The sequence below is a fragment of the Cyrtonyx montezumae genome, unplaced genomic scaffold, assembly GCF_038088225.1.
Source record: "Cyrtonyx montezumae isolate F1298 unplaced genomic scaffold, pur_monq_1.0 scaffold_30, whole genome shotgun sequence".
NCBI lineage: Eukaryota > Metazoa > Chordata > Aves > Galliformes > Odontophoridae > Cyrtonyx > Cyrtonyx montezumae.
This window is the reverse complement of record NW_027072035.1, coordinates 13505293-13531438: the sequence shown is the minus strand read 5'-3', so window position 1 is coordinate 13531438 and position 26146 is coordinate 13505293. Positions and strand designations below refer to the sequence as shown.

Genomic DNA, 26146 nt, shown 5'->3' with positions numbered 1-26146 from the left:
TGCACCTATAAAAAAAGCTCAGTGAGTGTACATATAAAAATATTTTCGTGGTATATCAAGCCTATATTTATGCGCTTATCGGTTATTTGTATGTGCAATACGTTTTTGCTTTTCAGTGTTCACTATTTATGCTCTCGCGGACACTACAAAAAGTTCACATTAAATTTAAAACAAATACAAAACACTCGCATTGTATAATAATGCCTACGACGTTTATTACGCACATGTATTTGTGTAGAAGACGTCTGAAAAGAAAACATAACCTCAGGCGGACCTTCTCCAGGCTGCACGCCCGCTGTGCACGGCCGTGAGCCAGCAAGGGCAGCGCCGGGTGCGGCTGCGGAGTGGGACGGGGCAGGGACGCAACGGGGCTCGGGGCGGAGCTCAGCCCGGTCCCCTCTCTTTATGTAATAATGAGGAGCTAATAGCCCACGCTCCCGACCTCAGTCAGACTAGGATTACTATTAAAAAGTCGTTCTCGCCAATGCACCAGAATTTGTTTTAAAATATTCCCGCTGCGAGGATATCTGCATTAGGATTATGAATAAAATAAAATAAAATAAAATAAAATAAAATAAAATAAAATAAAATAAAATAAAATAAAATAAAATAAAATAAAATAAAATAAAATAAAATAAAATTTAAATTAAAAAAAAAAACAACGAGAGCAACAACGAGTAAAACAGGTTATAATACCCAGAGTCTCAAGGCCTCCCTCGCTTCATCTTTAGAACATCAAAAGCCAACAGAACGAATAGCCGTAGCTGTGCTCCGCGGCGCGGCGTGGGAGCGTCACCCGCGTCCCGCACACCGCACGGGACACTCACGGCGGGCAGCATCCCTGCGGAGGGTCCTCGTGCTCAGTCAGCTCGGAGGCTGGAAGCCCCCCGGATATAACAGCAGAGAAAGGCAACAGTAAGGAAAAATTTCAGGGAGCCCCGAGAGCACTGCTTTCAGTGAGGCTCACTGACACAGGGCAGCGCGCCGTGCAGGCAGTCGGGGCTCAGTTGCTGGGCTCCTATGGCCGGACACACGCACCGCGCCGCTGTGGTGCGCGTCGGCAGAGGAGGGAAAGTGAGGAGAAAGAGACAAAAAAAAAAAAAATGCGGAAAACAAAAAGGCGGTGAAGAAGGAAAAAGAAAAAAATAACAGCCTCTATCGGAAAGCCGCTTTCATTTCGAAATCGCAGTTCTCAGTCGCCCATTTCCCAGGCTTGAAATCGGACTCGGTCCTGGGGAAAACGTATCTCGGGTTGTCCTTTCCTCAGCTCTGCAGCGAGGCTGCTCCGTGTCCAGGCAGAAGCGGACTCCCGTCCATGTCGCTGTCATTTCTGTTTGTTCAGCCCGGTGTAGGCGGCGTGCGCTGGAGGCGGAGAGACTGCACACACACACGCACACATACACAACTCCCTCCTCTCCCTTTGCCCCCCCGCGGACTCCTTGCAGTCCTTGCGCACCCCCATCTCCTCCGCCCGACCCGACTCGAAGTGGCGGAGACGCACCCGCAGCAGCGGCCCCGCAGCCGCACGGAGGTACCACATCCCCCCACCCCCCACGGGCACAGCCCACGCCGCCGTGCGGGGCCCCTCCGCGCTTCAAACATCTCAACGGGACACGAAGCGACACGAACGCTGCCGGGAGCGGGGCGAGGGAAGGGGCCGCCGGTTACCCGTTTCTGCTACTCGGCGCGGAGGGATGAGGAGATCCGCTTTTTTTATGTCTTTGATTATCATTTCTCAGTCCGCTACGCAGAGGCCCCGCGCCGCGTTCAAATGGCCATGTGACGAGGAAATAGCTGCTCGTCGGGCCGGCGCTGACCCGGGCTGTTAAAGCGGCAGCGATCCGCTATCGCAGCCGCGGTGCTGCCCGCGGGGACGAGCGGGTGTTTGCAACCTGCATCCCTTCCAGCGGCACCGTGGGGAGCGAGAGTGCGCCAAAAAAAAAGAAAGAAAATAAAAGGAAAAGAAACATAAGAGCGAGATCGCCCTCCTGCAAAGAAAGCCTGAGAGATGGGGGGGGTGGAAGGTTGGGGGTGGGGGGGTAAAGGATAGGGTAAGGACGTGTCGTCAGGGCTTTATTTGAAAGCCCGGAGGCGCCCTGCGATTGGCCGCCCGCCGTGCCCGTTCAGCGGCGGAGCTCCACGAGCAGAAGGCCCACGGCCGCCCCCGCCCCATCCTCCCGCCTCCCGCCGGCTTCGAGGCGGGTGTCCCGGCAGTGAGAGGCGTTCTGCGGCGAGGGGCGGGGAGACGGAATGAGGAGTTAGCCACGCGGAAAAGAAAAAAAAAAAAAAGAGAGAAGAAGAAAAAACATTAAAGGGGAAAGGGGGGCATGGGGGGGAATCCTCTCCAATGAATGGAGAGAGGGCCGATTTGCGGGGGGGAGGGCCGCGGAGGAAAGGTATTTCTAATCGCGGCGCTCTGGGGGCTCTCCCGCGCCCATGACTCCTCGGATAAGGTGCACCGTCCGCTTTCGGCGCCCCCGCAGGCGGCCCCTGTCCCTCTCGCAGCTCCGGCGCATCTTGCGCGGGGTGGCCGCTGCCCTGCGGCGCTCTGGGCCGATTCGCCGCTTTCTGCGCCAGGTCCTGAGGAGGAGGCACCGGGGTAGATCCCGGCCCAGGTACGGCGGCGGCCGCGGGGGTCGGCGGGGCCCGGTGTTGGGTGGCGGGGACGGGAGGGCCGAGCGGCGGCGGCACGGGCCCCGGCAGCCCGCGGTCGGCCCCAGCGCGGTCCCGGGGTCTCAGCCTCCCCTCGACTACACAGCCGTGTCGGTGCGGGCCGCGGTGGGAGCACGTGAGGTCCGCTCTGTCCTAGCCGCAGGCGCGCATCGTTCTCTCCCCTCTCTTCCATTTTTTGTTTTGTTTTCTTCTGTTTTCTTCAAAGACCTTCTTTCCTATTTCTTTTTTCTTCTTTCTTTTTCCTTTTCGTTTTTTTTTCTTTTTTTTTCTTTTTTCTTTTAAATATAAACGTAAATCAGGAAAGCAGCAGGTGGTCACTAGGTTATCTCCGTCTTTTCTCCCTTTTGAAAAGTATTTTCTCTTCCACTGTGCAATATAGCGCACCTCCGTTCATTATCTGTGGGCTCTCCTCTCCGAGGGCAGAAAATGGTAGCCGTGGCCGTCCCCGCACGTGTCACTTCCCCACCATAAGCGGGGAAAAATACAGCTCAAAGGCTTTTGAGACATTTCTCCGATTTCAGATGGTGAAAGTGGGTCGCTGTGACTCTGCACAGCACAGCTTAGGCCTCGGTCACTAAACATAACTGTGTGTGTAAGGAAAAATAACACGGCCGCTGGTTCTGACAAGAATATGGGGAGTACTTTGCAAACTGCTCTCAGAGCACCGTGAGAGGAATCCACAGCCGCCTCCAGTTGGGAGCACGCTGTGGAACCGTGTCTAAATAGTTGTACAGAGATATCTTTAAAAATAAAATGGAATACAGGTTAAAAAAAAAAAAAAAGCAGAAGGAAAAAAAAATCCGAAATCTGTAGAGTTCAAGGACTGCAGGAAAGAAGCTCTGTGTCCACTCCCTGCTGTGTCACCAGCATTGCTTTCTGACTGAGAAGTCTTAGAATACTACATTTAAAATAAATATCAGAGGCAATATCCAGTTCTGCTCGTTATCTGAGTGTTTAGTTTCTTGCATTCTGAGTAGGCCCAATTCCTTTATTTTTCACTTAGTACTCAAAAAAGAAACCACAAACTTTGAGCCCTATAAGCCCGGTTCTAGACTATAAAATACAAATGCACAGAAGCTGTTGATCCCGAAGTAAATGCGCCGTAGTTAACAAGGAAAAAAAAAATCAACCTAAGAAACAGAAAAGCCTTCAAGAGTCGGAAACTGTGGCGTTTTATTTTCTTTATCTTTCTCTTTGTTTTTACACTTGCTTTTAATACGGCTTTTACTTTCTCATTGAGGTGATGGAAGTCTCCTAAAACACCACTCATGTCTCAGGGAGTCTGAATAGTCTGATAGCACTGAAAATCGGATTTTAAAGGAAGGGAGTACTTCTAAGGCAGCGTGTTTTAAAGGGCGAAAAATCAGTTTGCTTGATTTTACTGTTCCCAAAATGAAATGTAATGGTATTAGGGTCCCATATGTAGCGCATAAGTATTCTGGCAGCTTGAGCCCCTAAACGCAGTATTTTGAGGCATTGTTTGTAGGAAGACTGTGGCTTTACAATCTATTTCAGGGGGGATAGGAAAAAGATTAGCAAGTTTGGACTTAAAAAGTAAAGGTTAATTTCTTTAATAATAAACTTTAAAATAAGCTCCTTTTGCGTCTATTTCCTATTTATGGAGTCATCTCTTCCCAGAACAGTCGTTCCAAATAAAATCGCTTAAATGAATAGAACCAGGAGGATGTTAACAATGGTGAAGGTTTGGGGAGGGTAGTGTCTCGCTCCAAGGCGATGTTCAGGAGCTCGGAGCCACTGCTGTCCTGTGCGGCTGCCGGTTAATTGCGAGCAGTCGGTAGAGGCATCGCGAAGTGTCTCCAAAGATCCACGCCCTGGCCTATTTTTTTAATTATTTCATCTGCAGAAATCTACAGCTATTTGTTAAACAGTTTAAAATGTTTTGTCCGTATGCCTTTTTTTTTTTTTTTCTCCTGAGTTTGTTTCGTTATTACTTGTTTTTCAGGAAGAGTCGTTTGCTTGGCAAGCAGCTCGTTGCTTTTTGTGAACTCCGAGCTGCTTGTATAGAATCCTGAAGTAATTCTCTTTTCTGGTGCTCCCTGTCTCAAAATGGAGTGGAAAAAAAATACATATATCTGCAACTATTTTTTTTCTTCCATGTGAAGGGTATGGGTGTACAAGTGTACAAATCGTGTGTGTGAGAATATTTTAAGGAAACTTTCCCATTATCTAAGACAGCAGATTATATTTAGTAATGTGCTATGTTGAAATCAGAAAACTGCAAACCAGCGTATTTATTCCTGCCTGTATTTTTTTTCTACTGCTGTTGGTTTTGACGTTGTGTGCCATATTTTTGATGAACGACAAACCTCTATTTCACAGCTTTTCAAAATCTAACAGTAAGGTGCTAGATTTTCCTGCTCTTGACAAATATGTGCAACGCATTCGGAGGCTTTAAGCTGAGAAAAAAATTCTTAACCTATTATCTATTTCTGCTCATTCGTTTTGTTTCATTGTTAGCATAACTCTGACCGTTATTATTTTTCCCAATGGCAAACCCTGTCAGTTTGATGCCGCTTTTCCATCGCACCTTACAGCAGTGCCCTCATGCTCCTTTCTTTATCTACTGAGCAGCAACCGAGTGCCGGTATTGCTTTCTCTTTAGTTTCCCCTCTTTAGGACTTCAATCATCCCCTGAGCTTATTACCAGAATATTTGTTAAAATACGAAGCAATTCGTGGAAATCTTTTGAAGATGTCAGTATGTGTTTGTTTTTGTGGGAGCGTGTGATGATCGGGCTTTCCCTTTATTTTTTTTTTTTTCAGTTTTTCCTTTTTGAGAAGGCTGAGATTTCTTAGCTTTAGACACAGTGTGGGACCGCTGCTTTTGGTGCACCTCCTCCACTCTGCGTGCTATTTCAGAACAATTTCCAGGATTCTTATATTGATGTATAGCACTGTAGTGTAAAAATGAATTGATGCTCATCTTCAATGATCTGTGTAGCTGAGTAAAGATTTCAAAAAGAAAAAGCTATGGGAAAAAGGGAAAGCTATGGGGTCCATTTAATGTGAATTAATTTCCCTTTTCTTTAGGAACTCAACTTTGCCATAAGTTTCAGGGAGAAAAAAAATGTTTTCTCTTTATCCCCCACTTGTAAGTATAATATCAGAACTGTTTTCAAAACACGGTCATATAGACTCGGCTATTATTTCCTTTACTTCTGATCTGACTGTTTGTAGTTATGTTCTGATTAATTGGAGGTCGTTGGTTCGTAGTAGAACTGTGCCAAAGAGGCCTTGTTTGGGGCAAGAATCATGTGACTTCTAGTGCTGACAGACACCAGTGTGCAGGGTGGTGGTCAAGCAATCGGTCTAATTGCTGTGAGGGTCCATAATCGCTGGCCCTGAAAAGTCAGGATGGCACCAAACGCCAAAATTTTCACCAGTTAGCAGCAGGTGGTCACTAGAATATCTCTATTTTCTCCCTTTTGAAAAGTATTTTCTCTTCCCCTATGCACAGCTCAAAGCAGTATAGCGCACTAGCATATATAGCTAGCGCAATAGCATAGTTAATTAACTGTGGGCTCTCCCCTCCGAGGGCAGAAAACCAGAGCTGTGACCGTCCCCGCGAGTCACTTTCCCCCGCCAAAAGCGGGAAAGAAAGGCTTCCGGAGCTGCATTTTTTTCAGATTGTTTCCCTGATTTCAGACGGCGAAAATGTGTCGCTGTGTCTTTGCACAACCGCAGCTTTAGGTTGTTGCACGCAACTGTGAGTGTAAGGAAAAATAAAACCACTGCTGGTTGTAATGAGCACAAGGGGTGTATTTTGCAAACTGCTCTCCGAGCACCGTGAGAGGAATCCACAGCCGCCTCCGGTTGGGAGCGCGGAGTGAAACTGCCTAGACGAAATTAGAGGAGTAGAACTGCCTAAATAATTGCCTGAAAATGTCTACACAAAAAAAAAAAAAAAAAAAAAAAAAAAAAGACAGAACTAGGAAACTTAGGCTGAAGGAAAAAACAACCCTCTTTCCTTATTCTGTTTTCTGCGTACGCTGATTTCTCGAGTTTATCGGTACCGAGCATCGGCAGTACCTCCGGATCGCCTCCCCGCGCCCCTCCCGCGGAAGCTTTCCATGCCCTCCTTCCTCCGTGTCCCTGTATCTGAGGCACCGGGGCTGGAGAGGCGGTCTGCGTAGTCCTCGGCGCTGGGTCTCCTGCGCAGCCCGCAACGGAGCCGCCCCTCTCGGGGGCAGTGCGGCGCTGAATTATTTGTGAGGAACCCTTACAGCGGGTCGGAGCGGCACTCGCTCGGCTGGGTCACATCAGGGTTTACCTTCCTGTCCGAGGCTGCTGCGTGTGCCGGGGCGAAGCAGCTCCCTGCTGCCGGGCATCGGTACAGTGATCGCGGGCTTCCTGCGGGGCACGGCTCTCTTCCTCGTCCCGGCTGTCCGCACCCGCCATCGGGCCGAAGGAATCGATCCCGGACCCAGCTATCGTTGGGCTTGGGGCAGGGCAGCCCCTTTCGCCCCGTGCAGCGGCGAAGCCAGTCCCGCCCCGCACCCTCCCTCTGCCTCGGGTTGTCTCCTCCAACACCGCCTCCAGTACGAGGCAGGCGCGGGCCGCGTTCCGCCTTGCCCGAGCCGCGGGAGGACGGAGGAGATAACAGCACCTACCCGCGAGGAGGAGGATCCCCGCGATGTGGATGGGAATGTGGAGGCGCATCCCCTAAGCCCTCTCCTCCTTCAGCGGTGTCCCTCGCGGGGACACAGCCCCTGTGATCCGCCCGCCGAGCCCTCGGTGGAGATGAACCGCTGCAGAAGCTGGTGGAGGCGACGTGCGCCCAAATGGGATCAGCTCCTTTGCGAGACCCCGTTGAAGGTGGGGTGTGGCGGGCGGGGGCTGCCCCGGGACATGCCAGCGGAGCCCGGACGGAGACACGTGAGGGCACTGCTATTTCTGTCATTACTGTTCTATATATTATTACCGGGCTTGCTTCAAGGTTATGCCTGAATTTAGGCTTGCGGTTTTCAGAGCCATCTCCTTCGCTCCTAGGCATAGCTGGGCTTTAGGAGTCACTGCAAACGAATTGTACCACACGGTATTGAAAATGAGGAGTGTGCCCATAGAATCCAACTCTGCATGTCTTCGTGGAGTTGGCAGCACTTTGATAGTTTTTCAATTTGCTTTCAAGAACAGCTTTTTTTTTCTTCTTCTTTTTTCCCAAAAGAAATCAGAGTGGTGCTTGTCTGTCACAAACTGTAGTAAAGGAAATTCCGTCAGAACACGAGGAAAAACGTCTTCACTGTGGGGGTGGCAAAGTACTGGAGCAGGCTGCGTGGAGAGGGTGTTCAATTGCCTTCTCTACTCAACTCTTGTGAGGCACCATCTGGAATATTGTATCCAGACCTGGGACTCCCAGCACAAGAAAGACGCACAGCTCATGGAACGGGTCCAGAGGAGGGCCACTAAAATGATAAGGGGGCTGGAACACCTCTCCTATGGCAAAGGGTTGGAGGAACTCGGCTTATTTAGCTTGGAGAAGAGAAAGCTTCGGGGGGACCTCATTGTGGCATTCCAGTACTTGAAGGGAATGTACGAACAGGAGGAGGGACGACTGTTTACACAGGTCGATAGGTTCATAGGTTCGTAGGTAAATAAGGTTGGAAAGGACCTACAAGATCATCTAGTCCAACCATCCTCCTACCGCTATCCCTACCCAACTACTAAATCAAATCCCTGATTTAGGGGATAGTGATAGGACAAGGGGAGATGTTTTTAAACTAAGACAGGGGAGATTTAGGTTAGATGTTAGGAGGACGTTTTTCACTCAGAGGGTAGTGAGGCACTGGAACAGGTTGCCCTGAGGGGCTGTGGATGCCCCAACACTGGAGGCACTGAAGGCAAGGCTGGATGTGGCTCTGAGCAGCTTGGTCTAGTGGTTGGTGACTCTGTTCACAGCAAGGGGGGCTGAAACTCGATGATCTTTGAGGTCCTTTTCAACCCAGGCCATTCTATGATTCTGTGGTTCTATGATTTTATCATAATGAGAACCCTCCTGGATGCTTTTCTTTGCAACCTCTAGTGCTGGGAATAGCAGAGAGTTGGGCTCGCTGGTCTGCAGGGGTGCTTTGCAAACTCTCTGATTCTGTGATTCCACAGCAGTATTTCTCTGAGAAAGAACAGAACAAGAGATTATGTAGAAATCGTCCCAGAGATTAATTTTTTCATTCCAACAAGGTACTGCCAGTAGTCCGTCTTATTGGCATTTTTACTATTCAGTATTTGTGACAGTGACACTCACTGATAGAAGCTGTCAGTATCACTGCACAATGGTCTTACTTTCTTATGACGCTGAGAAGTAGCAGCGCGTTACCAGTGTATTTAAACCAAGCCTTTAAAATGCGTAATGAACAACTAATTGCTGCGATATAAACTGCAGTTGTGTATCTCATGAAAAAAGTTTTCCGGGGTTGTAGTAAGATAAGCTGAGCAGTCATTCTGGTCCTTGCATGCTGTACGTGACAGGAAATATTTTTCTAAAATGGGTTTCTAAAATGAAAAACTTAAACTGAACGGGAACTGGTAAATTATGTGAGCCGTAAGCATTTCAGCTCTTACCTTTTAAATAAAGCAATATATCTGTAGCTCATAGCCACATTATTTTGAAAAATAAAGTACTTAGAGAAACCATTGTCTCAAGATATATTCTGCAGTGTTAGAACCCAGTTTACGAAGATCACAAATGCATTAAGATCCACCAGGAGAAGGTATGAAGTAAAAGCCCGAGCGATATGTTTGTTTGCTCAGCACGATCAGAGTTTACCACAAGTATCCGTCACTGCGGAGCGGCGTTAGCAGCAGGAGCTTTTGTGTACTAGACAGCAGCTCTCCTGGCCCGTCCGAAAAGAGGCATACGCTGAGCTACAGTTGAGAGAGCGAAAGAGCTCAGTGTGAAGTGCGGGAGGGGAAGGAGAGCGCGATGCAGGGGAAAGCAGCTGACCGCTGCGTGTCCCGGCCGCGCGGCGTGGGCTGCCGAGCTGCCTTGTTCGTTGGTTCGTCTATGTTACTGCTATGTACATCTGTGTGCATTTGGTGTGCAGGCGCACATACGTACGAATGTATCATATAATATCATATTTATTACAATCTGCACCGGCACGTACTGAGATGCAATACCCAGCCAGCAAACCGCGCACACCACATCCCTCATTTAATCCACGAGTGCAACGCTGTGCCTCTGTGCGGGCTGCGTGCAGATGACAGAGGACAGCTGCGCCCCGAGCTGACGCTGTGTCCCTCCGTCCCTCCGCAGGTGATGATGCTGGGCAGCCCGAGCGTGGCCGAGCTGCTGCTGCAGTGCGGCGCCGACCCGAACCGCCCCGACGGTCCTCTTCTGTCCCGCAGCGTCGCAGACGGATCGCCGATGCTCGAGGGTGGAGAACATCAAACATTCAGTCGGTTTCCCCCATCTAATTGACGCTCGCGTTTGGAGAAATGAGAGCCGCTACGTTCCGCGCTTTGCTTGCTGCACGCTGACTTTTTCTCGGGCAGATACTTGCTATTCTTGGCTGGGCTGGTTTTTTATTCATTATCATTATCATCCCCGTAGAGCTTTGCAGTTCTTCTGTCCCCTCGTATGCTTTCGTATAGTCCTTAGAAACAATGAGCACTTAGGCCGACCCGTTTACACATTTAATTCAGACGCCGTTCTCCCTTCACCTCCTCGCTCTGAGAAAGTCTTAAAAAGACTGAGAAAGTCTTAAAAAGTTTAACACTGGCAGAAGTTAGATTCTAGGAGCTACTACAGAAACGTGACATGTAGAATTGTTCAGGAAGATCGGTTTCTGTAGGAAACCAATTGAAGCTGCTTAGTTACTGTGAAGTTTTAACATTTGGAAATCCTTGGTCCGAGAGTTCTGTGCGATGAGATCGATGTTTTCAGGATATTATCCAGTGTCTCCAAACCAGATATTTAGAAACGAAAAAACAAATGACCTTGCTCCATTGTAAACCTGATTCCATTCTCACACATTGCCTCCATTTCGTCATACGTGATTTCCACTGTCTTCCCAGTGTTCTCATCTTTGTGTGCGCGGAGGCATCTGATTCAACAGCAAAATGTAAAGAGGATGGTGTAAAAGGCAATCGTTGTGCTCTTCTATTAAACTGCAGCACTACCCAGCTCTGCACCGAGTTATTTATTTCAGCTTTTTTTCGCCTTTCAGATATTTCGTTCATCCGTTTGTGTGTGTATACAACTTATTCAGGGGCGTAGGGCAGAAGGGGTTTAGGTGCGCGTGTGCATTATTCACACAAACGGGATAAAAGCACTCACTAAAGCTGGTGATTGCCTTCTTCAAAGAGGAGTTACCGAACAAATGAAAAACTCAATCGTGTCTTATCCCTTCACTTGATTTTACATCTTTTTAAAAGCAGAAACTTTTTTTTTCTTTAATTTCTTGCTATAGAACTTACACTGTAGAATAAGGCACCATGATCATGTACAGTGCCCAGAAGACGGCTCTGTTTTTCAGTTCCTGAAGACGAGGTATTTCTCTCGCCTGGATTTAGTAAGACAGATCGTGAGATTTTAATTTACCAAGAACTGGCTTAGCTTTCTGTCGCTCATTATTTAAATATATGCATATATTATTAATAACAATCCTATTCCCCTTGAAAAGAAAATGGAGCAGGGTTTGATCCCTGCCTCTTAGGGGATGAAGGCGGATGGGGAGAGGCAACTTCAGATACTCCACATCCCTTCGGGAACGCACGAGGGGTTCCACGCTACCCTCTCCCCCACGCTGAGCCGCGACAAATGAGTGGGGCTCTGTGCAGTGGGATTCGGCCTCGGAGCTGCCCACCCCCAGCGGCTGAGCGGCACCTTGCTGCCATCGCCGGAATGGGAGGAGGGAGAAGGGAGGAGGGAGGGAAAAGGGAGAAAGGAGGAGGAAGGAGGGAAGAGGGGAAAGGGGAGGGGAAAGGGAAGAAGGGAAAAAAGGGAAGAAGGGAAGGGAAGGGAAGGGAAGGGAAGGGAAGGGAAGGGAAGGGAAGGGAAGGGAAGGGAAGGGAAGGGAAGGGAAGGGAAGGGAAGGGAAGGGAAGGGAAGGGAAGGGAAGGGAAGGGAAGGGAAGGGAAGGGAAGGGAAGGGAAGGGAAGGGAAGGGAAGGGAAGGGAAGGGAAGGGAAGGGAAGGGAAGGGAAGGGAAGGGAAGGTGGTGCTCATGCCTCTCATGAGAGGTCCTTCTCACAGTCACCTTCCAAATGTCCAGTCATGCACAGATGAAACAACACTTGCACTTCTTTTTTTTGTTTGTTTTTCTTTTTGTTTTTACCTGTGTAATATCTCTGTAAAGAGGTAAATTCAACCCATGGGAATAGCAGATTTATATTTTTTCCCTTCTGTCACAAATGCTTCCTCTTTGCAGTGGGATCCAGTGGCATTTTTTGTTTTGGAATGTTTTTGATTGTCCATCAATGTCAGCATCCAATGACTATACATTTTCTATTTGTGCCTGCCTGGGTCAAGCTTTTATTAGCAAAAATTAGCTAACAACTCATCAGATATAATGGCACCAGGGAAAACAAACTGTTTCATAAATTCTGGAAATTACTCTCTGAAAACATGACTTCAAAGTATTACAACGTGATCCCACTTAAATTCACTCACATTTAGCAAAATTTACTGTGTGTGAGTGTCTGAAGGCTTTGCAGATTTTGCTTACTATCTGAGTGCTTCACAGACATGAAAAACAAAAATAATTTTAGGAAAGCAAATCATCAGCTGACCTTGCTTCAGAAATACAATCCCCAGCACCTGACTAAACTAGAAATGAATCCTCAAGTTCTCTGGCTCTCTCAGGAAGGAAATGGAAAACCTCAGAACTTTCATAGAAGAAAACAAAGAATTCGGAGATGGAGAAAGTAAGCCACATTCCAAAGGACTCACTGCTGACCTTTGAAGATGTTCCAAGGGATCCGGTGAAGCATTAACAGATGACATATCTCATTGTTCTAGGTTTCTGGTATTTTTTTTGATCAGGTCTCAATCAATTTTATCACTACCACTCACTGGCACAATCTATTTCTTTTGTCCTTCTCCTCCTTCTCCTTCCCCTCTCCCTTCCCCTTCCCCTTCTCTCTCTCTTTCTTTTTCTCTTTCTCTTTCTCTTTCTCTTTCTCTTTCTCTTTCTCTTTCTCTTTCTCTTTCTCTTTCTCTTTCTCTTTCTCTTTCTCTTTCTCTTTCTCTTTCTCTTTCTCTTTCTCTTTCTCTTTCTCTTCTCTTCTCTTTCTCTTTCTCTTTCTCTTTCTCTTTCTCTTTCTCTTTCTCTTTCTCTTTCTCTTTCTCTTTCTCTTTCTCTTTCTCTCTCCCTCTCTCATTCTTCCTTTATTCCTTGCCTCTTTTAAAAACTTACAAGAGGAAGAGTTACAGACACTTAAGAATATCATAGAAGTGGAAATAAAGACAAAAAGTCTTCTTTGGAAAAGAGGGCAGAGGACAACATTCTCAATACTATGAGTTACCATGTACCCATAAGCACATGGATGCTTGTAGAAACGTGCATTTTTGTGCTGGAGAAAGACCAGAAAAGGGAAAGTGAAAAAAGAGATACTCCTTAGAAATTGAAAATCAAGAATTTTGCAACTACAGGCATCAGGCTGACTCAGAGAAATCCTCACAGACTTTTGTCTGTAGACCACAAAGTACCAAGGGAGAAAAAAGGTTCAGCTGACACCTCCGGAAGTGTGGTCCATGAGGTTAGAAATATCCTATTTATTTCCTATCACTGAAATACATAGCTCGTGTTGTCATGACATGATTGCTCATCTCAGGAAGAAAACTCCTACAGCTGTTTCATGAATGACAACATTGCTATCTGGGGGGAAGAGATGGTAATCTAGCACACATTTTTATCTCCAGGTGGGGAAATTCCCAAGATTTGCTGCTATTGTTCCACACTGTGGTCTGGGCAAGACAGTAGGAAGATAGGTATTCTGGGATCTGGGAGGACAGGGCAGGGACATGGTATATCCTGAGCAGGGAGGAGAGGTGCAGGCTCAGGTCCAGACTGAAAAAAACGGTGGGGTCTGACTAAGCCAGAGAGAACGCACAGAGGACATTAGTCTCTGCCACCTTTCCAGTCTGGTGTATGGTTTCTAAAACAAAGCTCATTCCTGCAGACGTTCTCATCTCATGACTTATTGGTAGCACCTAGAATTAGACACTGGATCTTGTTTGGTGAAGGTCACATAGCACTCCTTGCCCTGGGGAGATCAAGCACTTGCACTTTGCTACTTCTCTTGTTTGTAGATTTCTTTTTTAGACTGAGCCACCTATGGATCAGACTGGGAACTGAGACACAAGTCAGGGCAGACTCAATTCAGGAGAGAGAATATTAGATACACATACGGAGCAGGTCTGTAGACAGTGCTGATTCCTCTGTACTTCTTGCATGCACTTCAAGAGCAAAGCACCACATACTATCACTTTGCTTCCAGTGGGTTATCTTTCTGGCTTTTCTGGCAGATGTGAAAAAATGATATTAAATGCTGGATTATGGTATGAAAAAAATGTACTTTATAAGCTTATGAGACAGTGTCTGAAATTCAAACGGAGTTCACATGTGAGCTGCGTCCTGCAAAGCTCTGATTAGTAAAACATAGAATCTAAGATAAAATCATAAAAACAAAGGTATTTATTGACTGACTGATTGATTGATTGATTATGTGAGAGCAACCATAGAGTAGGAAACCAAAGAGAAGAACAGATTTATGTGCCCTCTGAGACATGTACCTTTTCCTATAGGCATTATCCTTATGTATATATAGCTAAATCTGGGGATTGAAAGTTGCCTCCAAATGTTTTGTTTTTTTTTTCCTTTCTTCTTTTTGAGATATACATGAAAAACACTCTTTTTTAGCTCACTATGTTGTGTGAGCAATGTTGTCAGCACCATGGTCATTCTACAGATTTGTTTTACACATTTGTTCAGTATGCCTTCATAAAAGCATCCAAAATATCACAACCTGTTATCTACATACCTTGGTCTGGCTCTGATCTCTGTTCTCTGTTCACGCAGCCATGACATGCAGCTCAGGCAGAAAGCACTTTTCCAAGTCCACCTGCACATATGGGTTTGTGCTACATACAGCCTGAGTGGATTCACAGTGAAGATGGTAAACCTCATGATTACCTAGATAAACAATTGCATGCTTTTGTGAGAGGGTGACTAAATGTTCTCTTCTCACTTTGTCCTGCCTCGGGCAGCACTGCAATGGCAGCAGGGAGAGGAAGAAGTCGTTAAAACAGTTAAGCCAGAGTTTCCTTCTCAGAAGGCTGATCCCGCCCAGTGCTGAGCACCTCCTGAATTAATATCGCCTTACTACTCTTACCCAGATGATTTTGGTAAACAGAACTCATGCTGGTTGCAGTTCTGGGAACTGCAACTGCCCCAGGTCTGTTTCGAGTACTAATATAAGTACTAGCTTCTGATGTCATCTGCTACCTGTACTGATGCTCTAGATGCTGGTAGCGAATCATACAGTAGGAGCTCCCAGCCAAGTAAAAACGAGATATGAATGGGCAAGTTTGTTACAGCAAGATAGACTGATGAAACACTACACGGGATAATGATTTAGAGGAAACAAAGAACATAGAAGGGTAAATCTATTGGTGTGCCTCATGCCACATCTGAAGTTGTGATACTGCATTGGTGTTGATACACTTTTACACTGTGAATGTGCACACTGAAGGATGCTTTGAGAAAAACAGAGAATGAGAGGGGCTTATAAGCCTGTAGTTGAGACAATAAAAGGATAGTTGTGGTAAGCAAAATACAACATCCAATTAATCATAAGTTCATAAGTTCATAAGGTTGGAAAGGACCTATAAGATCATCTAGTCCAACCATCCTCCTATCACTATCTCTACCCAACTACTAAATTAAGTCCTTTAGCACCTCATCTAAACGCTTCTTGAACAGCGCTAGGGATGGTGCCTCAACCACCTCCCTAGGCAGGCCATTCCAGTGCCTGACCACTCTTTCAGAAAAGAAATCATTGAGAAAAAGGGGAAGACACAGTAGCAGCTCCATAGCCAGAGAGAGCAAACACCCATGATCAAGTGAGCATGGTGTGCTGGCTTGGGATGTGGATGAAAGCTTTTTCAGTCTGAATGTTACCAAACCCAGACTAGAGGTCCCTTCATTCAGTGAAAGCGGAAGGAGATCTGCTGCCTGACTGGAGGATAGTCCAACAAAAACTGAGTGAGTGGGTGTACACCTTCCTCTTGCAGTTGTTTGTGTGTTGATCTGACTCTTCAGTGACACTTCTGCTTGCAGTCTGTGTGGATCTAGACAGTTCACTTAATTCTAAGCTCTTGTCATTTCCTTTTGTGTCCAGTGGAAAATTTTGTAAGATAGCAACTGGCTACTGATCTTCTATTTCCCAAACCTTAGCTAACACCAGTACATCTCCTGCATTGTTTAATCCCGATGTTTACAATCTCTCACTTCCATTCAGTCTCACTTCCACATACATGGGGAAAAAAATTAGGTTTGCAGTATTTCTACTACACCCACTACTTCCCAGCTGCATTTCTCTATTCCTTCAAGACAAATTCTGCACGGAAGTCCGAGAAACAGACCAAATTCACAGCAGTCTCCGTTTGCTCCAGGGAGGATATGTTTTCCCCTAAAGACCTGAAAGCATTCTGGCCATACATTTCTGTGAGTTACGTAAGGACATTTCCACTGGTGAGTGAGAAAAAGTTTTGAAAACCATGAAGTTTTACCTCCATTAGCTTCATTAGGCTTTCCACAGTTATAATCCATCTCAAATGAGATGTGCAATTAAGTCATAGAGAAGCTGCTGTATTTCCTTTCCCATGCTTGGCTTGCTTTGCACTGTCAGCCACTTTGGTTTCAGCAATTCCTGTTGTTTCATGGTCTTAAAACCTGAAGCTCTAAGCAGACAAATACTTAAAAGTGGTCTAAAAGTTGTGTTTATGGTAAAGTATCACTGTCAACCTGTTCCACCAATTGCAAGCCACTGACAGAGAAACAAAGCTGATGAAGGAAGGACCAGAAGAAAACAAAAATACCAATTTCCACACACTTTGGAGAAGCGCAGGTCTCTTTTGTTTTATTATTCTTTTAAGCAAGAAACAGAAGGCTATTTTATTGAAGCATCACTGTATTAATGAATACATACATTCAGAGCACTCAATAATACATTCACCACTTGAAACAGAAACTCCAGCCATGAGTTGTTGAGAAAAGCAGCAGCAGACCAACACAGTGCGCAGGCATGGCAGCAATGACTCTGCACAATCTATAAGTCACATAAGTACCTCCAGGCACAAACTTGGCTTAGGCATTTGCTAACATTTTAACCACTCATTACTTAGCTGCTGCTGTGAAAGAACCATGATTATTAAACTACTTTTTCTAGCACACTACTGAAACAAACAAACAAACAAACAAACAAACCAACCTACTGATTAAAAAATAATGAAATGAAAATATGGATCATGTATAAAAATAGTTTATTTTGAAATGTCACATTCAACATTTATGGTTTGTTTCTGAAATGAATGACAACTACTGATATTTTCAAAGGAAACAGTAAGAGGCAGAAACAAAGCAACTAACATACATGTGAATGAATCTGCTTTCTTCTGTCCCATGAAGTCAGATAAAAAAAAATGTATTCCAAGCTAAAAACATACTTAAAATCTTACTTCAGCCATTTAAAAAGCTGACTTAGACACTATTCTTGGTTAAGGTTTATCCCATTCTAACAAGCTTTAAATTGTTTTCAAATATGTAAGGTATGAAAATTCAGAAGTAGCCCACTCTTCCTGGTGATGATCCACACCGCAGAGTCCATCCAGGCTGCTACTGCTTCGGCAGAATGACTGAACACTGCACAGTTGTCTGAAATGCAAAGTCAAAGTACATGAGTGCAGTCAAAGCAAAGCAGATTAGTCTTAAAGTAAAGCTATACAGTTATCACACACAAGCAAGCTGCAACTCTTTCCATGTGTGTAGCATATCCAAATTTCCTGAATGCCACATAAGTTTAAAGAATTACAGGGAGGGTACACTGGTATTAAGAGCCAACAAACAATCTTGCAGAAATGTTGACTAAAATTAAGGTACTCAGGCTTGCAGACTACAAATTAAAAATGGTGCACTTCCTTTTTGTTTACATGCATTATTTGTCCTCCCAAAAAGCTTTTTACAAAAGTGATCAGAGTGCTCTGAAAGTTTTTCACATGCAGGTTCACCAACAACTATGAAGTATAGCTATCAAGCACAGATATCTTTCTCTAAAAGTGCACTGGTTGGAAGAGAATTAAATGCTCAAGATATATATGGATAGGCAACTTTGAAAAGTTTATCAGGTCTTATCCTTAAACGCAGCTAAATGACATCAATTTCAGCTTTCTTGAGAGGTCCTTAGCCTGTAAGGCTGTCCACAGTACATAGACCCTTGGTCAATCTTCCTTCCTAATTCAATTCACTCCAGTCTTATATACAGTTACACTGAGATTTTTTTTGAGAGAGAATATTAATTGTGAGTATTTTAAGATCAGAGCTCAACATACATAAATTATGAATAGTTACCACTTAGAGCAGTCTAGAAAAAATGTCTGAAAAGAAACAGAACTTCGATTTGTTAGCTATCAAACACACTGTAGTCCCAGGATGTCAAAGGTGAAGCATGCTAAAATAACAACTAAGGATACCTTATACAATCTAAACTATCCCAAAGTCTTTACACATTACAACTTTCTTACCAAAGTACAACATCATTCATTCCATCAGAACTCTGACAAACATCATTTTACACAGTTAAATATGTTCGTGTAAAGAGCATTCACAGAAGATCAAATGCTATACTACAAGCTGATCTGCTTACATCCACATAGTAAGAAACATCAGCTCTAATGTGAAATTACAATTTCAGTACAGATTCTCTTCAGAACTTGGAGGGATTGAACTGTTAATAAAAGGTACAAGATTCAATTCCCAGTTTTCATAAGTTAAAATGTTTTTCAGCAAGTCATTTTTTATTTTTTACCAATACTTTTACCAACAAAGATAAATAAGAACCTACTACATCAGATCCCTCTGGAAAGTGCCTGCTGCCATTGATTTGTTTACTTTATTCTGTAATAAACGTGTCTTTTTCTTGATCAGCTTCTGATATTACACAGTGTGGAAGTTGCTTTTGTTACCTTTGATGTCTCTTCCAGCTGTCAACTGCAGGGAAGCAAACCACCTCAAACCATTCCTATACATCCAGTCTTGTTCCTGGATTCTTCCTTTGACTTTTGTCCTTGCTTCTGACTCCTGAATGCTGCGTTTCTGCTCTGAGGTCTGCCAATTGCTCAGCCAAGTCTGATTCCTGGTGGGCCTCCGTGTGAATCACTCTTGTACTTGGAGAAAACTGCCTGCCTTCCAGATCTCCTTGCCCCAGCAGAGCTGCCTCCCATAAGATGCTATCTACAAATTCACAAGTTAAACAGGTATGCTCACCTGAAGTCCTGCATCTGAACTCCTTGCTTGCTACAGGATCTTAGAGCAATAACTGCCAATAATTTTATCACCTTGCTACACAATTCTTCTCACTGAATAACAAGATTCTGCTGAGCATAACCCATGGATGACCCTACCTAGAAATGTCCCTGACACCAGTTAGACATTATGTGGACCACTGTCATCATGTTACCTGATCGATGACATAAACGCACAAGAACCATACTCTGTTCTGAAAGAAAAAAGACTCTGTAGCCTGATGACACCTCAGACTGAAAGGCTGTGGGAAGATGCTAACCCTGCAGAAAAGTTTACTGCACACTTTTTTTCAGACTCATGCAACCTGACCCTGGAGAATGGTCTCTTACAGCAATATGACCAGGAAACAATGGCCTAAAGACGGTTAGAAATAATTACATTCAAATAAGGCTTGAAGTGAATGGCATACCACAGATGGAAAGATACATGAAAAGGAAAGTTTTCCTACTCAGCCATTTTTGCTTCAGCACTCTAGGGTTTCCTAAAGGTCACTGTGAGCTTCAGAGATGACACCAGCTCTTGTGTCATTAAGTAGAATGCACCTTTCCAAGGAAAGGGACAAAAGCAGTAGAGCAAGTACCCCTGCAACAATTTTGCTCCTGTCTGGTGATTTCCTCCAGTCAGATTATGGAGGCCAGAAAGGAAAGCCTGTGCCCACACAGTTTTGGGTTTTTTTTTTTTTAATGTTTTCACATGGTTCCCTACAGACAAGAAACTGACACTGGCAAATGCCTGTTTTGGATATCCAGCTTCAGTCTGGGTGTAAGATGGTGCACCTTTACTCTGTTACTGATAGCAGAGTATCAGCATGCAAAGCTCAACTCCTTCCTTGTTGATCTACCTCACATTATCACAAGGTACCCAAGTGCCTTCAGCACTGGGAAGAAGCACCTCTGAAAAATACTAGTTCAAAAAACCCTAATCAGCTGACCTTCAAAAACTGTCAGAGCAAAATCTATAGAACATATATACAAAACCACAAATCTTTTAATGATTCAACTATTTACAAGTACAGAGGCAAAACCGCTCTCTTTGCTGTATCACATAACTGCCCTTTTCCTTATTCAAAATCACAAAAGCCCAGGACCAGTTCTTCATCTACCACCACTTATTATCTCAAATGGTAAATTTTCTAGCCATTCCACCTGTTCCTAAAACAAACAAACAAGCAAGAGAAAAAACAAATGAAGACTCCAAAACCTCAGACCTTCCAGTCACTTGTCCAGAGTACTTTGTTGCATTAAATCAGAAATAATGGGACTCTTACTCTCCTGACACCAGCTCTCAACTTCATTACCAATACCCAGTTTCTGTTTCCAGACATTCTAGTATCTTCAGATCAACTTCCTTTCTTGGTACATTATCATTCAAACCAGGCCACTAATAGCAAAAAACATAAAAATATAAGAAATGCTGAGTTATAGTGAAACTACTTCAATCTTCATCACCAATACCAAGCAGCAGCAGATACTTCAGAGAACGAACCTAAGAAACACTAGAAAGGAGTGTCCCTTCCTCTCAGTATACCGTGTTTTCTTTCAGCAAATAGCAGTTCAGTAGCTACTGAAAGCAAATGAAATGGTGTTTTATAGAGCTGACAGTAACCTGAAACAAGGACTTGCATTTGTTATTGAAGGAGAACCTTACAAACATAGTTCCAGTTCTTTGCAGCCCCTTACTATTCTTCTCCATATCAAGAATCAAGAAAATCATACAAACAAAAGCAGGACTTGAGTACACTTCCCAGAACTGAAAGGGAGGTGACTCCTGCCTTAGCAGGAGGAGTATACTTGAATAAGTTTCCTTTCACACCAGCATGAAGAAAGCTGTAGAAGAATTCCTGGTGCATATCTTAAATTTTTTGACTGAAGTTTGAGTTTTGTGAGTTTTTTCTTTTTCAATAGGTATGCATCTGTATTAAACAAAAAGTGCAGCTCATTCCTCTGAAAATGTTTTCTGTAGATCAGAGGTGAGAAGGAACACTGATTCTGTTATCATATCTGTTCAAGACAACTTCCCAAAGTCTGCAAAAGGAAAATGGAAAAAAAAACTATTGCCTCTCACAAACGTGTAGAGGGGACATGAAAAATAACTAACAATTGTTCCAGATAACTGGAACTTACTTAACACGACTTTCTTTTAGGGTGTTAATTAAACTACACATGAGAATCATTGACAAGGGAACCAGACTGGAAAAAAAAAATTATCCCCATCAGAAGACAGTGATGATTTTAATAGTACAAACAGTTCTGTTGATAGTTTAGTTTCAGGGACACACTTTGAGGTAAAAGAAGCCATGATTTATGTCTATTTTGATCTGTCTTACTCACTCAAACTTCAGAAAACACATTCAGTTTATGTAAAGACAAAGAAAGAACCTGAAAGTAGAGAGAGTCATCAGAGACCGGATTCCTCCATTTCCCCAAAAGGCTTCCTCCATTTCAGACTGCTGCATCCACTACAACAGCTCTCTGTGGCCCTCTTCTGTTCGCTCTCCCTGTCTGCCATACCATCGCAATGTAATTCTCAGTTCCTCTCATGCTGCACACATTTGCACTGTCAGAAGTACCCATCTGTCACAAAAAGCCTGTTGAGAAGTTGAATGGACATCCAAACTATTTTTAACACCATTCTCTTTCACTACTCTGTAGCCAGAAAGGAATCTCAAGCCCTCCACTGAAACTGCAATAATGCAAAACATAAAAACAAATCCTTGTCTAATGTAAACATAAAAATGAATCCCTCCACAAAAAAAAAAAAAAAAAAAAAAAAAAAAAAAAAAAAAAAAAAGCCTAAGAATTCCTTTATTGAGATCTTTTGGAGTGATTCTTTTCCACTCTTTTTTTCACACAATTCAGATCTGAAAGCATGTGAGTGAACACAGTTTTACTAACTTCAAACTGGCTATTACCCATATATTGGAACAAACTCCTCTCCTACAAAGTGAACTGAACTGTCAATGGTTTACAGGACAGTTTGGCCTGGTTCTGCGACTAATGGGGTGGGGAGACCTACAGACCCATGCCCCGGGAAAGAGGAAGAGGGAAAAGGGAGAGGGTAGGGAGATGGGCCTAAAAGCAAAATAGTGGCAATGATCTGAGGAGGAAAATTAATTTACTACATAAGACATCAGAATGTAAATTAACACAACATAATACAATATAATTGGAATTGAGGTTAATAAAGCAAATGAAATGAGAGTGTCTGAAAATGGAAGGCCTTACTCTAATGCTGAAGACAAGATGGATAGGGAGCTCACATGCTGCTGGGATGATTTGAAAAGGAAAGAGGGAGATCTTATGACTTGCCAACAGTTTTATCTTTCCCTCTGAATGGAAAATGGAAAAATGTAAAGTAACATAATGTCCTCTGGGGTACACAGTTCTTCTCCTTGGAGACAGGCATACCTGGGACTATCGACAATCCATGGAACTGGAACACTTAACTCTTTAACTTACAGTGTACTAAATGATGTTATGATGTGGAATACAGACTGGTGCAGGAGAATTTTGATTATCTGCTCTCCTTTCTCAAAGACTTCCTCTGCTGTATTGCCTCATACAACAATGTCATCAATGTATTGCAGATGCTCAGGAGCACCGCACTGTTCCAATGCAGTTTGGACCAACCCATGACAAATGGTTGGGCTGTGCTTCCACCCCTGGGGCAAACGCTTCCAGGTGTACTGAACGCCCCTCCAGGTGAAAGCAAACTGTGGCCTGCATTCTGTGGCCAAAGGAATTGAAAAGAAGGCATTGGCAATGTCAGTGGTGGCATACCACTTGGCTGCTTTTGACTCCAGTTCGTACTGGAGTTGTAACATGTCCGGCACAGCAGCACTCAGTGGGGGTGTGACTTCATTCAGGCCACGGTAATCTGCCGTCAGCCTCCATTCTCCACTGGCTTTACGCACCGGCCATATGGGGCTGTTAAAAGGTGAGTGAGTTTTGCTGATCACTCCCTGGCTCTCTAGCTGACGGATCAAGTTATGAATGGGGAGAAAGGAATCCCTGTTGGTGCGGTACTGCTGTCTGTGCACGGTTTTTGTAGCAGTCGGTACCTGTTGCTCCTCCACTTGGAGCAACCCCACAACAGACGGATCTTCTGACAGGCCAGGCAAAGCAGGCAGCTGCTTAATGTCACCTGTGCCTACAGCAGCAATTCCAAAAGCCCAACAATACCCCTTGGGATCCTTAAAATAACCCCTTTCAAGATAATCAATACCAAGTATACATCAATACCAAGTATACATATCCCATGGAGTCACAATAAGGTGCTTTTGCCAGTCTTTACCAGTGAGGCTTATTTCAGCCTCCACATGGTCAATTCTTGTGAATCCCCAGTCACCCCAGAAATATAAATCAATTCTGTCCCTTCATGATTGGAGGGCATCAAAGTGCACTGTGCACCAGTGTCCACAAGTGCCTCATATTTCTGTGGTCTGATGTGCCAGGCTATTGAATCTACACAGTCCAATAAACTCTATTATCTCTATTATCCCTTTCCCTCCCCTGACTGAAGGCAGGGCACTCTATTGGTTACCTGCAGTAACTGAAGCAGTTGCATTGGTGGTTACCCTGTGTTGTAATTTTCTCACCTGTGCTTGCAGTCCAGCAGTGAGTTTCTTATACCACTTCTTCATGTCTTCTCTATGCTCACACAAGTAACTCCATAAGGCAGCAAATGACATAGATTTACTACTGTCATTTGCTCATATAAGAAAACTTTTGCCTCTAATAGCTGAGATTTTTGATAATACAGGTGAAGAGCATCGTTTTTCACCTTTAATCAGTTTGATCAGCTCCTTCAGACTCTTCTGATCATCCTGACCTTCATCAGGTGTGTCTGATCCTACCATGGGTTCATCACCATTTATCAATAGAGACAGAATACTGCCCTGCCTTTTCTCTATTTTGTCTATCATCTTATCCACTTTATCTAGTTTTTTCATTACTTTTGTAATGGCTGAAATGGAAGTGTGAGATGGAGGTAGTTGCTGTTTTTGAAGTGTAATACTCAGTTCAAACACCAGGGGTCTTCTCTGTTGTTTCTCCTATCTTTCAAATGTTGCTGCTAGTGTTGGCATACTTTCCGTGGATTGTTAGGAACGAACATGGGGTCATACAACATTTCCACCATGCTTGTTTCTCTCAAATACTGGATACCTTTTTCAACAGTAGTCCAGCTTTTCATGTCAGGCTCCAGATCGTTTTTGAAGGGATATCTTTCTTTTACAGCTAATAAAACTCGTTCCCAGAGGGTGGCAACTCCATCCAGACATCTACTAATTCCTTTGACAATAGATGAATCTCAGGCAATGCTTCCTAGTTGGTGAGCTTTATTACCATCCAGGAGCATGCTATTTGCTCCTGTGTCCCAACACCGAGGCAACCAGGTGACAACACTCATAATATCTTTCATGCAGTTTAGTCTTCCTCAGTTGTCTCACTGTTCTAAGCTAAAGCTGAGCAGAGGTTAAGCTGTATACTCAACTAGAATCTTACCTGTGCTATGAAAGGTAGCATTTCAACATCTTTAATCATTTTAAGTTTTATAGCATTCCCTATGAGACTGAAGCTAAAATTGAAGCTAGATCTTCACAACAAAGCTTGTAAGATTCTGAATGAATTTATTTGTCCATTTTGAACGGATTGTGTTTGTTAAAGCATGTATTCTAATTTACAATTTAAGCAGAAACATTTAGGAACATATAATACATATCTGTATGCATACATTGTCCCCAGTACTAACTGACCTCAGTGTACTTACTTTCAGGGTGTGTAGGGTGTCTGTCCATTCCATGGAACCTATCTGAGGTATAGCAGTCAGGAGAATGCTAGTAGCCTTGTTTGCATTTTCTTTCAGCGTCTTTAATACTTTATCCACTGAAACCTAGATATAAAACAGAATCGAGCACTGTCTCTTAATGTCGATGGCACAAATTTTAAAGCTCCAGCTAGATTAAGTGAAAACCTGGAATACCTATAAAAACACAGTGTGTATCTTAAAGTGCCACGATCCCTCAAGCTAGTAAGAACTTATCCACGTGAGTGAATCTTTGGCTGTATTTTTTAGCTTGCTCCTGATTCTGTGAACTTTGTTCTTAAAAAAATGAAGTGAATCTTTTCATCTGAAAAAATTAGATGTAAAGTCACTGGTGAAGAACATCTGCTTTCTAGCCAATACTCATGCATCATAGTAACAATAAACAAGAATTAACATATCTGGATAAAGTGATAATCTAAAAAAATATGAAAAACCAAAGGCAAGATAAACAAAAGAGTAAACAAAATCTGTGTAGAATTCTAATTGTAGAGAAGTCTGTTTTCTGTATGCCACAGGGAACTTTTAACAAAATGTCACATGTATGTCTTTACTGCAGCACAGTACAGATATGTGAGTTTTAACCAAGTACTTCATATTTAAAAAAAAAATTAAAAGATAACTAATATTTCACATAGCAACTCATCTTAAGAACAATAATGTATTATGTGTGCTAAGGTGTATCAGCTACTGTACTTTGGTATTACAGAACTATATTCTCGAAGAGTTGCTGGCTCCATGAAAATCTGCATTATCTATTATGAGTTTTGCTCAATCAAACAGTTTTGTAGAAAAATAGAGTCAAGACTGAGACTGCATTTACGAAATAAAGATTTAGTAATACTGAACAGAGATATAGGTGGGAAAGATTTTGTGTAATAAAAAATTGAGAGAGAATTTGTACAGTTACTTATACAAATTATCAGGCGTTTAACTAAGTTAACTCTATTCTCTCAAGCAGTAAAGTTGGCCTGTTTCTTTCTATGATGAGTATGATTTAATAGGCTAACAGTTGAAGTTACTCGCTGGTAGCTGCTGCTCACTTGTATCCCATGAGAAAAACAAAAAACAAACAACAACAAAAAACTGAACAGGACATATCCTTTTGCAC

The 26146-nt window shown here is 43.7% G+C and overlaps 2 protein-coding genes across 2 annotated transcripts in view; both read right to left on the bottom strand.

Annotated features, from left to right (window-relative positions):
- MCCC2 (methylcrotonyl-CoA carboxylase subunit 2) overlaps window positions 1-26146 on the bottom strand; it is a 424975-nt gene that overhangs the window by 62475 nt on the left and 336354 nt on the right. The window lies entirely within an intron of this gene.
- MTAP (methylthioadenosine phosphorylase) overlaps window positions 16760-26146 on the bottom strand; it is a 30904-nt gene continuing 21517 nt past the window's right edge. The window contains exons 7-8 of the mRNA XM_065744140.1: window positions 24982-25104; window positions 16760-17565 (exon numbers count right to left, since the gene is read on the bottom strand). Of these exons, the coding sequence (XP_065600212.1) occupies window positions 17527-17565; window positions 24982-25104 (162 nt within the window). The 3' untranslated portion in view covers window positions 16760-17526. The remainder of the gene's footprint in view (window positions 17566-24981; window positions 25105-26146) is intronic.